This window comes from Culicoides brevitarsis, chromosome 3 (genome assembly GCF_036172545.1).
Source record: "Culicoides brevitarsis isolate CSIRO-B50_1 chromosome 3, AGI_CSIRO_Cbre_v1, whole genome shotgun sequence".
NCBI lineage: Eukaryota > Metazoa > Arthropoda > Insecta > Diptera > Ceratopogonidae > Culicoides > Culicoides brevitarsis.
In genome coordinates, this window is record NC_087087.1 from 16598282 (window position 1) to 16613491 (window position 15210).

At 24.4% G+C, this 15210-nt stretch overlaps 2 protein-coding genes across 3 annotated transcripts in view; one reads left to right on the forward strand and one right to left on the reverse strand.

The window, feature by feature from the left end:
* The window catches only part of LOC134834001 (forkhead box protein O), a 73940-nt gene that overhangs the window by 19135 nt on the left and 39595 nt on the right, over window positions 1-15210 (reverse strand). The window lies entirely within an intron of this gene.
* Window positions 9147-10405, forward strand: LOC134834656 (uncharacterized). Its single transcript, XM_063849394.1, has 2 exons — window positions 9147-9200; window positions 9258-10405. The coding sequence occupies exons 1-2, from the start codon at window positions 9171-9173 to the stop codon at window positions 10377-10379; spliced, it is 1152 nt and encodes a 383-aa protein (XP_063705464.1). The 5' UTR covers window positions 9147-9170; the 3' UTR covers window positions 10380-10405.

The window sequence follows — 15210 nt, forward strand, 5'->3', positions numbered from 1 at the left end:
TACTTTATATTTCTTTAAATGGGACAGTTATAACTTTTTTTTCCCTGAATTCCGTTAAATTTCAGCTACTTATAACTTTTTTTTTTGATTTGATAAATTTCGTTCGTTTCTATGCGTAGCCTTTTTTTTGTGTGTAATCGTTTTTACCGTTTTGACGACAGATTGGCGCCAATACTTCCCAGCAGCGACTGTTGCACGACGACACACGATGCGATGATGTGGAAAAGTTTCTCTCTGTGTGCGAAAGGATGAAAAATTGAAAAACTATCACGAGACAAAAAAAAATTGAGCAGCGGCAACAGTGGAAATACTTTAAAAAGTGGAGAGTGAGAAGTTTTTTTTTAATTTATGAACAAATTTTAAATTATTTTAAGGAAAGTTGCAAAAAAAGGGTTAAACGTGATCATTAATCTTCATTAAAATTTAATGGCGATGAAAAAATTTTCGATTAAAAATTATTTTAAGCGGTGATTTGTTGGTGATTTGAGATTAAATGTTTAGAAAACCACGCCTTTCTTATCAATATTTGCTCGATCTTTCGTTTTTAAGTAGCACAAAAAATTTAAAAAAAAAATATAAATAAATAAATAATTGGGTCATTATGTTAACGATTGATAATTTTAAAAAATTGACAGAAGTGACGTCATTTAATATTTTTGAAACTTTTAAAAGGAATTTATTTTTATTTAGATTTTTGTTTGGAAGATTATTTGAATTTTGTATATTTTATTTTATTTTATTTTATTTTTTTTTTGCAAAAATTAATATTTTTATAGAATATTAAATAGAATGTTAATAAATCATATTAAAATAAATAAATAAATTAAATTAAATTAATTAAAAAATTCTAATAAAAAAATTAAAAAAAAAATTAATTTAAAAAAAAATAAAAAATTAAATTTAGGTAATTTTGTTTATTTTAAAATTTATTTTTTTTATTAAATTTAATTTTTTTAAGTTTAAAATTTAAAAAAAAAATATTAACTTGTAACCAATGTAGATTGAATATTTTAATTTTTAATTAATTAATTCATTTTATTTTTTTTTTAATTTTAATTTTAAAAATATTTTATTTTTCGTGATATTTTTTCAAAGTACTGAAAACTCGTTTTTTTATTTTTTTAATTTTTCAAGATTAAAAAAAATATATTCAACAAAAATTTGTGAAGTATAAAAAAAAATTATTCGAAATTAAAGAAAAAATTAGCAAAATTTCTCGGAAAATAATAATTATTTAGCGGAAATAAAAAATTTCCACAAAGTTCACCTATTAACTTTTTCCGTGAAATAAAATATTTAAGTCGCCTTGACAAATGATAATTTTTTTATCCAATTCATTCGCAGAAACTTTTAGAACAATCACCTATCTACTTTGCATGTTCTAACGGGGAATTTCACGATAGATTAGCATTTATCAAGACATGTGCTACAGAAATTTATTTAAATGGAAAAAGACACGAGATCATCCTCAGTCACGTGTATCTAACAAACACACAGACCTTTATTCTTTACATTTACAAATTATCATCATCATCATCGACGTTTTTTATCTGTTTGAAAATTGCGCGTGATTGCGCAATAATTTTTAGTGACTTTTTGTCTGTGATCAAATTTTTATTTATCATCGAGTCGAGTCGTCAAAAAAAAAGTGCAGCTAATCAGTAATAATCGTAAAAGCCAATAAAAGTTTTCTTTTTATTGTTTCTGATCGGCACTAAAGATTTTCTCTTTTTAGATGTTTTTTGGGGATGAGCTCATAAAATAAAACTTTCATTGACTACCACAATAAATCAAGATGTCAATAAAATAAAATTCAGTTATGATTATTATCAATAATCGTTCACTATAAATAATAAATAAAAAAGTTCAGTAGTTAAAATAATTTTTTTTTTTCAAATTTATTTTAAAAAATTTCATTGAAATTAATTTTTTTTTTAAATTTTTAAAATTATTTTTTTTTTATAAATTAAATGAAAAAGTCAAAATAATTAAATTAATTAGTTTTTTTAATTTTATTAAAATACATTTTTTAAAAGTTATTTTGAATCTTTAAAGCTAAAATTTTTTTTTTAAATTTCGTTACTCTTTAAATAAAATTTAGCTAAAAAAATAAAATAAAATAAAAAAACAGTTAAATAAATTAATTAATTTTTTAATTAAATTTAAATAAAAGTTTAATTATATTTTTTTTATTTAAAGTTTAAAATTAATATTTTTTATTTATTAATATTTTTTTAAATTTGGTTAAAAAATTTTGTTTATTTAAAAAAAAATCAGTCAAAAAATAAAATAAATAAAAATAAAATTTAAGTTAAATAATTTTTATCATTTAATTTAAATTTAATTTTAAAAAATTTTCATGAAAATTTGTAAAATTATTTAATTAATTTTAAATTATTAATTTATTGAAATTTTTAAAATAAAAAATATTAAATTAATTATTTAATTAAATTAAATAAAAATTTAATTATAATTGAATTACTTTAACATTTTTTTAAGTATTTTAAATTAATATTTTTAATTTTTAGAATTTTTTTAAATTTAATTATTTCTTTAAATCAAATAAATTTCAGTCAATTTTAAAACTCAATTTTTAAAAATTAAGGAAAAAGAAAGTTCAGTAGTCATCCCTTGACAATTTCGACTAAAAAAAATTTTTTTTTCTAAAATTACCACAAAACAGGTGGAAATTATCCCATGAACCCCTTTTGCTGGAGTGCAACATCTCTTTGAAGATAAAATCAAAGGAAGTATTACCATGGAAATGTCTTACAATGCAACGTACTTTCGCAATCCTTATCTGTTTGTTGTTGTCATAATGGTCAATCCCACTGAGAATTTTCTCTCATTTTGCAAAAAAAAAAGATTATTCTTTATGAAAAAAAAGAAAAATATTTTATTTCATTTTTTTTTTTTCATAAAAACGGTCTACAATCCGATTTAAAATGCTTTGAGGCGGTACTTTAATATTAGCATGATTACAGAAAATTTTTCGAAATATCTGAATAAATTTTAAAGTTCTTCACTATCTCTTCTAGAAATAATTCGGAATTGCACAACGCTGTCATATAATTTTTTTCTTATTTCGCGAATTCTCATATGTGCCAAAGTAGTATAAAAGTCAAAACTTTCCTCATTTATAATCACAAAAGAAAACTTTTATGGCTCACAACTTTCTCGTTGCAAGTTTCCCCGAAAATAAAAAAAAAATTCTAAAATTTTCCGTATTTTTCAGTTGTTGTGATTTGCTTACAAACTATTTGCATTGATTACGGGGTAAAATGACACATTTGTACCGCTAGTTAATTACTAGTTTTAATTTATTGATTAATTTCTGGTAATTATAGTTGTTCGACACCGATCACAAACACACAAAAAAAACTGTTCAGTAATTATTATTATCATCGAGAACGTGGCGTTTTATCGATTGTTTAACAATGGATAAATGGCGCGTCGTTTTAAATGAACTGCGCTTAAACATTTAAGTAGGTATAGGAAGTAATTGCATTTATTGAACAACTTTTAATAAAATTTATTAATATTTATATAAATCAGTGCCATGCCATGCCAGTGTGAGTAATGCGCGAGTCTGACAAGAGGGAATTTATAATGAATGGAATGCACTTTACACGTTTTAAATTAGTTGCTGGTGTAAAATATATTATTTTTATATAATTTTTTTTTGCGTGACTAATATTGAATTTTTTGAGGATTTATTTTATTTTAAATTTTAGTTTTAATTATTTTATTTTAATAAATTTATAATTTTATCTTTTTTCTTAATTTTATCAATTAATTAATTAAAGGATAAAAATTTAAAATAAAATTAAATTAAATTTTTAAACTTGAAAGATAATTTTTCTTCATTTTTTTAAATAAATATAGTTTAACTTTTATTTTATTCGTTAAATTAAATTATTTTTTTTTATTGATTTATTATTTTTTTTATTAATTTTTATTTATTTAACAAAAATGTGAATTCTTTTCAGCTAGGTAATAATTACTTTTTAAACTTTTTTTTAAATAGGTTTGAAATTAATTTATCATAAATAATTTTTTTAATTTTTAAATTTTTTTTAAAGAATTTTTTGAAAATAAATCTTAAAATAAAGCAATATTTAAAAATTTAGAAATTCTTTTTATGTAACTAACAAATTTATGTAAAAAAAAAAATTGCCTTATTTCGAGATTTATTTTCAAAAAATTCTTAAAAAAAAGAACTTTTTTTAGGAGTTTAAATTCAAGTAAAAAATTATTTATGATAAATTAATTTTAAACCTATTTAAAAAAAGTAATACGGTAATTATTACCTGCAATTACCTGGGTAAAAAGAATTCAAATTATTGATTGATGAATAAAAATTAAAAAAAAAAGATAATAAATAAATTAATTTAATTTAATTTAACTATTCACTGAATTGTTTTTTTTTTTTAAAAAATTAAATAAAAATTAAACTTAAAAAAAAAATTAATTTGATAATAAAATTAAAAAAAGAAATTTTAAATAAAAGTTTTTTCTAAATTTTTATTTTATTTCATTTAATTGATTATTTATCTCGTTATTAGATCTCGTAGTTTTTTAAATGAATAAGTTTTAAGAAAAAAATAAAATAAATGAATAATAAATAAATAATAAAAAAATATAAAAGAAAAAAATCTCCTAATTCTTCGAATTTTAAATAATTTTTTACATCATGTAAATAAAAATCCATCTATTTACTTCCTCAATTCCCTATAATAACTTATGTAAACCCCTTTTATATCTTTTTATTTGTATCACAACTTGTCCACTTGTCTCCCCATTCAACCTTAATCCATTAGAAGCACACTTAACTGCAATTTTTCTACGACACACCGCGCTCTGCATGATTCAACAACTGCAACTTAATTAATGGACTTTAAATAAATACATATAGAAAACGTGTTAATCGTGTAAAGGTCGTTTCAGCGATACTTAAACTTGAAAAACCAGAAATACACACAGATACCGCGCGCTCATATGCTAATGAATGGCGGAATGAACATTCTTCACATATTATAAAATTCTATTCGATTTCATCATCATTATCATCGATCGCACACTTGTGCATACATGATAATTCTTTTTTTTTTTTGAGATAGAAAACTTGTGACAAATTAGTGACAACTGTATTTTTGTCGTCTTTGTGACTTCATTTCATTCATTGAATTAAGAAAAAACGCGGCGGGTCATAAATTATGATTATGCAATTATTTTTTTTTTGCAGGTGACCCAAAAATAACATCTGGCTCTTAAAAAATTTTAATTCTAAATTATTTGAAAGAAAAAAAAAATCAATTTTAAATTTTTTCTTGTTTTTTTTTGCTTCGTGAACCGCAGTGAATTCACACAATGTATATAAATTTAGTGACAAATGTAATTTAACCTGGTATTCAATCAATTTATTGCAATTTGATGACACAGCATCTGACTTGCATACGAAATTTTTTGGCGAAACCCAAAATAAAAGAAATAAATAATAATAATAAATATATATAAAAATGAATAAAATTAGTGCATGTGCGTACATTCGCGAAAAATCAATCAGATTTTTGATGATGACAAAAACATTTTAAATTATGTTACGTGTGGATATTTTTTTTTGTATTTTTTGGTGCTTCACGTGCTCAGCAGCTCTGATTTTTCATTTTCACACAATGAGCACAGCAGAAAAAAAATAATAATCAAATATATTTCAATCATAAATCACATCAAAATACGCACTAAGCAGCCATATAACATATGTTCGCCACTGTCTTTAAAAATGTGTGTTTCATACGGAAAATGTATGAAAAATATAAAATTGAAAAATAATAATTTTATATTTTATTTTATAATATATTCTACAACATTTTATTTATTTTCATCCAACACACAAAATTCGACGCGAAACAAAAAAAAATCATGATCGGAATTTCATATACTAAATTTTTTATTGTGTTGGCACATCATCATCATCAATCCACTTCTTCTTTTTTTTTGATGATGATGTTCATGATGATGACTTTTGAGAGCATTTAAAAAATAAATTTTGAAAAAATGACAGGTTTTGTACGTCTGTCTGTCACTTATTGAATTTTGCAAATTTTTTAAAATTCATATTTTTGCAAGTTTTTAATAATTTTAAAATTTTTATCGAGATTCTGATATTTTTGAAATAAAATTTTGAAAAAAAATCATATTGAAAAACTTGTAATAAAAAATATAAGAAACATGTTGTCTATAGGGAATTGTTAAGGATGCAAAAATTAAAATCTAAGTATTGAGTAAAAGAAACGAGGCGAGGTTAGAATGTTATGTTACAGTTTTGTTATCAAATGTTATATGGAAAAATCAGGTTGCTTTCAAAAAAAATTCAATCATTAAGATATCGTATTTTAAAAGGCACAAAATGATCTTTTAATTTTTCTGGGTCCTCTGGCGTTTCAACTTTAATTACAACAGTTATCTTCCATAATAATTTCCGAGTATGAATTAAAGAAAAAAAATCCGAGTCTTCTAGTAAGTATTGTTCACGAAATTTAGTTCAGTGATTGGTTATTGGTCAGGTGCTAACGACAGCCTTCGATACTCTTCAAATTTTTTCGACCATGTCTGTATGATTTTCCATTGGTTCTCAAATTATTCCGGTATACTATTTCAGACTACCCTTCGAGGGGATCGGAACGAAACCTCTCAAATCGACCCGAGAAGAGGACTTGGGAGTGATGCGTCCATCCTGATCGACCTTTGAGAGGGATCGAGACGCGGCAGAGCCTGCCATGGGGCGCGTGACGCGCTTGTTTCCTTACCCTTGTGAGTGTGAATATTTATGTTGTATAGCGTTGACTATTGACTGCTATTTATTCGAGTTATTTTTCCCTTTTTTACACTTAATTTACCACTTTTACCCTTAATTTCGACTTAGGGTAACTTTGTATCACTTTGTTGGGCACTTAATAATACTTCTTGCTTTTTTTAATAAATTTTTCGGAGCAAATAATTTTTACCACTTTTCCTTTAAAAGCGTCACTAGCCTCTCCCGAAACTCTCACGAAATAGTTCGGCCTTTATAATTTTTACTCCTGAATCACTTTACATGCTTAGAGGTTTAAGCCCGATTGACAAAATTTCAAAATTTTCTGAAAAAAATCATATGATTTTAAAAATAAATTAAAATTTAGTTAGAATTTTTGTCTTTTCTTTAAATATTTGCAAAAACACTAAAATTTCTCTAAACATAATTTAAAATGCACTTTGGTTAAAATTTCACGACAACTTTTATCTCTAATATTTTTATCACCACGCGTTTATGACACATATCGTCTCATAGAAAAGTTCACTAAACAAGAGCACAATAAAACACTTTTTTTTCATATTTCGCTACAGATTACAGAAAAAAATTATTATATTATTATTATGATGTACAACAAATTTTATTCGCAATTCATTTTATATTTTTTAATATTTCACACACACCACATATTTTATTCAATACATCATTTGGTGTCAAATCATGCGACGAATTCCATTTTTTATTCTTTACCACTTTTGTTCGCATTTTTTTTTTCGAGCCTTTTTTTCTGGCAAATCATGACCATTAATGCAGTGGACAACGTTTTTGTGGCAAAAAAATATGAAAAATTGACTTTTCCGGTTATATATTTTTTTTTGTTTGAGACGAAAAAAGATTTTTTTTTACAAAAGAAAGAATTTTTTTAAGTGATTTGTCAATATTTGACACACTTGAGAAAGAATATTTTGCTTCAGTTTTAGTAAACGAAGGAAGTAAAATATAAAATATATTAGTTCATGGCGATTTTTTAAGATAAATTTCTTCCTATTTATTTCGGTTATGGAGAGTTTTCGGATAATATTGAAACATAATTCATGGCAATGACATCCACTTTGTTAATATTTTTTATTTCAAAAATGTGGTTTTAATTTTTTTATCCTAAATTAAATTTTTTGAGCATTAAGTTCAAATTTAAATATTGATGCATTAAAAAAATATTTTTGTTTTAATTTTTGTCATTTTTCAGGATTTTCTTAAAAGAAATAATTAATTTAAAATTGTTAAAAAAAATCTATTTTACATTAATATAAATAATTAATTTAAATAAATGACGTAAAATAAAGAAAAAAAAAAATTGAAAGACAAAGAAAATATTTTTTATTTTTTTGAATTTAGTAAAAATAATAAAATTAAAAAATTTAAATAAAATTTATTTAAATTTAATTAAAAATAAAAAAAAATTAATAAAAATTTTCAAATATATTTTAATAAAAAGTAAATCTTTTAAAAAAATCAAAAATAATAAAAAAATTAAATTTAATTAAAATTTTAAAAAAATTAAATTAAAAATTAAAAAAAATAAATTTAATTATTTTTAAAAATTAAAAATTAAATTAAATAACTTTAAAAATAATTATTTAAAAAATTAAAAAATTAAAATTAATAATATTATTTTTAAAAATATTTTTTAATCTAATTTTAATTTATGAAAATTTATAAAAAAAAAAATTTTATTTAAAAAAAAAATTTTAAGTAATTTTTGACCTTAAAAAAATTTTTTGAGCAAGTTTAAGCTATTCACTTAAATTTAAGGATAAAAAAATCAACTTTTTGTATAAAATTATCACCATTTCACGGAAAAACTCCCTTTCTTAAAAAACATCAGGTCAGGAAATAAAATAAAATAATCTTGCAACGACAATAATCTTATCATCCCTTTTCTTCACTTCCATGTTTTGTTGTTTTTTCGTTGAATTGCGTTTAGATTTATTGTTCTAGTTCACTCGAACAAAAATAAATAATAAATCGAGAGATGATCTCTGACCTTCACTGCACATAGTTACGCACTGGATTTCTAAAAAAAAACTGATATTTAACTCGAAAATTGATTTCTACTTAACAACAACGAGAACACTTGAGGTAGGCTCTTGAAATAAAATTTTTGATAACAACTTTTCCGAAACATCTGGTGCGCTTGACCGATTTGCTGCCAAATCCAAATCCGAACAAAAAAAAAACAATCTCTAAATAAAGAATTGTAACGCGCAATATTTTAATTAATTTTTTTTTGTGACTCGACAAAATATGCACTTTCACTACTTGTTCATTGTGTCTTAGTTCTCTGTCACATCTGTCACGCAAAGCAAGTCGCGCAGTTATGGCAACAATTCACGATATTCCGTGTGAAGTTAGTTTCTAGTCTTAAAAATTTACTAAAAAAAATTAATTTTTTAAAAAATTTCAGATTTTAACAAAAATTTTTGAATTTTTGACACCAGCTGATCGACGAGTAGCTGCCCATGTCAATAGTTACTGGCAGTACATCTGGGACTCGACGTCAGCCTTTGACACAGATCGAACGTTAGTCTTCGACAATTGCACAATTAAAAGTGGCACCGCTCCAGCGAGTGTTTTTCGGAAAAGTAACCGTCGTTATTACAAAATTATCGTCGGAAATGTCGATTTTGAGGATGGTTTTGTCGAAATGTGGTCCCGCCTTGGGCGTCACGTGAAATATTTGGAATTTTCCCGCGCATTTGTCTTCGACAAAGCAGTTCATTCGGAATTTTTGCAGTATTTCCCGCACTTGAAAGTCATGAAAATCAACTTTGAGTACTGGAAACACGAAACTTTTCAGTTCGACATGATCTCGAGCACCATCGAAAAATTAATTCTCAGCTTTGGACCCTATTACGGCTCCACCAAGGCCTTCGAGAAGCTCATCCTATACTCAACCGGCTTGAATGAGCTTGAACTGGAAAATATCGAACTAAATGACGAAGTTGTCGCACTTTTACCGTCAGTCATGTGCATCTTAACCAAACTCAAGATAAAAGTTTACTCCCATCAAGTGCAAAATTTACGAAAAATCCGAGCCCCGAACTTGACGCATCTCAGTGTCAAGCAATTCGGACCGGAATTGAACCAGATTTTGAGTGAAGTGCTCGATCGATTGTGGAATTTGCAGAGATTTGAGCTAGTTACGCGTGATTGTCTGCCACCGAAGAATTTTAGGAAGATGAAATATCTCAAAGTGGTCAATTTGGAATTTTATCAGGAAGCGATGAACGCCCTCCAGCACTTTCATGACTTGGAAGAATTGGATGTCTCGGTGTGGGAAGACAATGATAGCGATTGCTTTTTTGGACATTCAACTTATGAGAATTTTAATGTGAAAATTTTTCGGCTTGTTACTCACAAAAATAAATCTTGCTTTGGATGTATCAGAAATATTGCGAGAAGTTTTCCGTGTCTGGAGTTACTTGAACTGGATTTACGTCTTCCGAAAGATCATTTGGATTTGTTATACGAAAAAATGGGAAATTTGAAGCAAGTTATTCATAAAACTGTGATGGATATTCCTTGAAAAGAAATAAAAAATATTTAATTTTTTGTCGTTTTTTTATTTATTTTATTTTTTTTTTAATTGAAAAGTTTTTTCGATTTTAGAATTTATTTTTTTTATTTTATTTAATTTTTTTTATAATAATTTATTATTTTTATTTATTTGTTTTTAAATAATTAATTTTTTTCCAAATTTTTTTTTATTTTTTTTTTTTAATATTTCAATTTTATTTCCGAATATTTGAATATTTTAAAATTATTATTTTTTTATTTGTTTTATAAATAATTAATTATTTTTTTTTTTAAATAATTAATTATTTTTTTTATTTATTCATTATTTTTCTAATTTATTTAAAATTGTTTTTAATATTAATTAAATGATTTATTAAATTCAAAAATAATTTCATAATTATAGAATAATAAAAATAATTTAATTAATTTAAAAAAAATAATTAATTAAATTAAAAATAATTATTTTCAAATAATCAAGCAAAATATCCACGAATCGTATATCGATTAAATAGAAAAAATAATAAAAAATATTTTTTTGCCGTTTTTTATTTTATTTTTTTTTCTTTGAAATTATTTTAAAAACTGAAAAAAAATCAATTTTAATAATTTTACTTATGTTAATTATAATAATTTATTTTTATTTTAATAATTAATTAATTTATTTATTTTTTATTTAAAAATTCTTAATTTTTCATAATTCTTAATATTTTAAAAAAATTAATTATTTATTAAATTAAAAAAATAAATTAATTAATTTTAAAGTATTAAATTAATAAAACTCCAAATTATTATTTTAATTATTTTTTTTTTAAATAAATTGGTAAATCAGTTAAAAATACGAAAAAAATAAAAATCTCAAGAAAAATATCCACAAAACTTTGATGGATATTCCTTTAAAAGAAATAAAAAAAAAATCTAATTTTTTGTCGCTTTTATTCATTTCTTTTTTTTGTGAGTTAGTTTCCGTCTAATCGCATAAAAATCCGAGACAAACTATTATTATTTATTATTTAAACATCATTGCACTGGATTCAATGCAAATTTTATGCCATGCTACTTTATTTTTATTTTCTGTGATAATCTGATTTAAATTTCGACTCGAAAGAAGTAAAAAAAAAACTACAAAAGTTTTACAGTTTTTTTTTTCGGGGTACGAAAAAGTTGGAAAAAAGAAATCTTTTTCTGCTTTTATTGTTATTATGATTATTATATTTATGCTTCGTTCTCCCCATTTTCCATGAATTGCCAGAAAATGTTGAAATTATTCACGTTTTTATATTTCAATTTCATATCTTATTGTGTGGAACTAAGTTTACTTTTTTTTCTTCTTCTTGCGTTTTTTTTTGTGTGGATTGTTGGTTGGTTGTCTAAACTTGCAACACATACACACAGGCAAAACTTTTGTAGTTCAATAAATTATTCAATCTGTAAAAGTTGTGAAATCTTTATTTTATTATATTTTGCATGCATGTCAATTTTTTTCTTGCAGTCGGTGCCTTGGAGGCAGGAAAGGAAGGATCTCGATGTCACTGGAGGATAAATTACATTTTTTTTTGCATTGAGGCTAATTCTAATGCAAAAATGTATCGTTTTTCGTCTTTTTTAAATTTTTGTTATGTTAATTTTCTTGTAATAAATTTTATTGAATCTTGATAAAAAATATTCTAGATTTTTTTTTATGAATTTTTTCAATTTTTTTTTTTTTTTTTTTTGTAAAAAATTTCATTTTTCGTGATAAAAGTATTTTAGATTAAAAAAACCTTTTTAAATTTGAGAAATATATAAAAATTTCTATTTTAATTAAAGTATTCATATAAAATTTTAATTTTTGCTAATTTAAAATTTTTTAAATTTTCACTTTTTTATTTTAAAATTATATTTTTACAATTTTTATTTTATTTATAATTTTTTTTAGATATATATTTTATGGAAATTTTTGGGAAAATTTAATTAAAAATTTATTTAAGTTTAATTTTATTTTAAAAAAAATTCTTGAAAAATTACATTTAATTTAAAAACTAAAAATTAAATAATAAAATTTTTTTTCGATGCATGTTAAAAGCCTTATTAAAATTTAATTTATATAAATTTAAAAAAAAATGATTTTTGCTAAGCTTAGTGAATCAATAAAAAATAAATAAAATGAATAAAAAAATTAAATAAATTAATTTAAATAATTACTAAAGTAAAGGAGATATTTTTAAAAAATAATTAAAATAATTTTTTTTAATAAATAATTATTCAAAATAAATTATTAAAAATAAAATAAATATTTATTAATTAAATAAATTTAGGTCATAAATTCGTAAATGTCAGTTTAAAAAGTAACCGTAAATTTTTTTCAAATAATGATTTTCAACAAAAAATAAAAAAAAAAGGAAAATACTTCATATTGTCTCTTATGACTTTCCTTAATTTGTTACAATTTTCTTCATTAATTCAACCAAAAGCTCATTTGATTAAAGTAACATGTTAAAGTACATCAAATTTCCTACTCCAATTATCCGTACTTACTTAACTCTCTGTCAGTATTTCCAATATAAAAAGAACACACAGGACAATTATCTGTCATCAAAAGCGTAATCTATCCATTCAAAACATTGATTAATCATTTTTTTTCTTTTCTTTTTCATGTCATGTTTCTCGAATTGAATACGCACATAATTTACGATCCAAACTTATGTCATCGTCCTTTTTATCCATTTTCGGTCAGCTCTCGCTACGTCTTGTTTCATTATATATTAAAGAACATTAATTTTTTATGTGCTTTCAATATCATGTCAAAACCGAAGACAAGCCAACGAAACGACGACACTCATCAATATTGACCTCTATTTTTTCCACACATTTTCCCTTTTGTCGCGGCAACAAACGAACTGATGACACTTTTGTGGTTTCCTGGCATTTTCGTCGTTTTTCATATATGAACGACGACGACCAAGTTACGTAACGCAAAGGAGGAGATAAGATAAAAATCAAATATGAAACAATATTTTATCACTCATTAAGTTTTTGACAAGTCGTCTGTCGTGTGGTTGGTTCCGTGTGTGGGCTTAAGCGATAATCGATGTTGGTGATGGTGGAAATAAAAAATTAAACACTCGCCAAAAAGTGTAAGAGCTTTATCTGTCGGTCGTCATGTCACTGGCAGGCGATGATGATGATGATGTGAGCGAAGTGTTTAAATAGACGGCGGTGACTTACTAGGAAGTGATAATAATAGAAAAGTTCTATTTTAAGAACACTTGAGTTGCGAGTGATAAGAAACCTTTTTGTTTACTTTAAGTTTGTGTTTTTTTTTTTTGAAAATATTGATTTGTTTTTGTTTAATTGTAGGAGGAAGTTGGTTGAGATGGAGTTAGTTGAGAGGATTCTCGAAGTTGTGAGAATAATTTGAAGATAAAAATGTTTTTAAAAATTTATTTTGATTTTTTTCATAGAAATATTTTTGAAGTTAGATTAAAAGATACTATAAGATTTTTCAGTGATTTCAATTGAATTTCAAGTTATAAAATCAAAACTTGATAATTAAGAAGGTTAAAAAAAACTTGATAAGAGAAGGTTTAAGAATCGGAAAATCAAAGAAAACTGCATAAATTTTTTGAGAAAATTTAAAGGAATAGTAATTTTGCTTAGGTTTGTTGAAGTTCCCAAGCACTTTAAAATTACTAAAGAATCATTCAACGAGAAATTTGGACAATTTTTGCCCTATGGGCGAAAAACGGGTCAGATTGATCCCTTAAGGAATCAGGTTGACCCCTTAGAATCCATTAAGGGATCAATTTGTACCGTTAAGGATTCAATCTGATCCCTTAATAGATCAACCTGATCCCCTTTCGAGTCGGTCATCTACAGACCCAAAAATTTGAATCATTCAAGAGACTATTTTGATCCCTTAAGAGGTCAATTTGATCCCTTCAAGAGGTCAATTTCATCTCTTCAAGAGGTCTTCAATTTTTCTCTTAAGGGATCATATTGACCTCTTAAGGAATCAAAATGATCTCTTGAATGATTAAAATTTTTGGGTCTGCAGATGACCGATTCGAAAAGGGATCAGGTTCATTCCTTAAGGGATCAGATTGAACCCTTAATGGATCAAAAATTCCCTTAAGGGATCAATTTGACTACTAAGGGGTCCTCTGAGGGATCAATCTGACCCGTTTTACGCCCAGAGGCTGAATTTCGAAAAAAATTTTTCAGTCATATTCGATTCTTGATAGCTTAAAAAACATTCAGAAACCCTTAAAAATATTTCTCTTGACGTAATAGCCTAACAGGTACAGGAAAAAGCTTTACAGAAATCCAGAAGCTAAAAGAGACCTCGAATAAAAAATTCTAAAACCACTTCTAATAAATTCTATAATCTCAATTCGACATAAAAACCATGATTGCTCTTCTTAATTCACGCGTTAGAATTGATCTTTGTACCTAAAACTTCTTCTTTAAGGTCAACAACTTGAATTTCAAACGGCTCTTAACAAAAAACCTGAAGTTTCGTTTTTTTTTACAGCCGACATAATTTTTTGTTTGTGCCATTAAAGTGAGCAATAATCCCTTCAATATAAATAAATTTTAATGAGCTCAGATCATTTTCAAGTTAATTTTTTGTTTTTGATAAATAATTCATGAACCGGTCTAAGTTTCTATTTTTAACCAATTTATCAATAAAGCTTGTTTGATTTTGTCTTGTCTTGTCAGTTGTTTGTGTCTAAAAATAACTTGCGTTACAACAACAACAACAAGAAATTGGACTTTAACCGTTGTTGCATTAAACTATCAAAAATTTTACTCGTATCGACACGTGCCTTGCGGAGTTATTAAAAAATATTTGTGTCTTATCA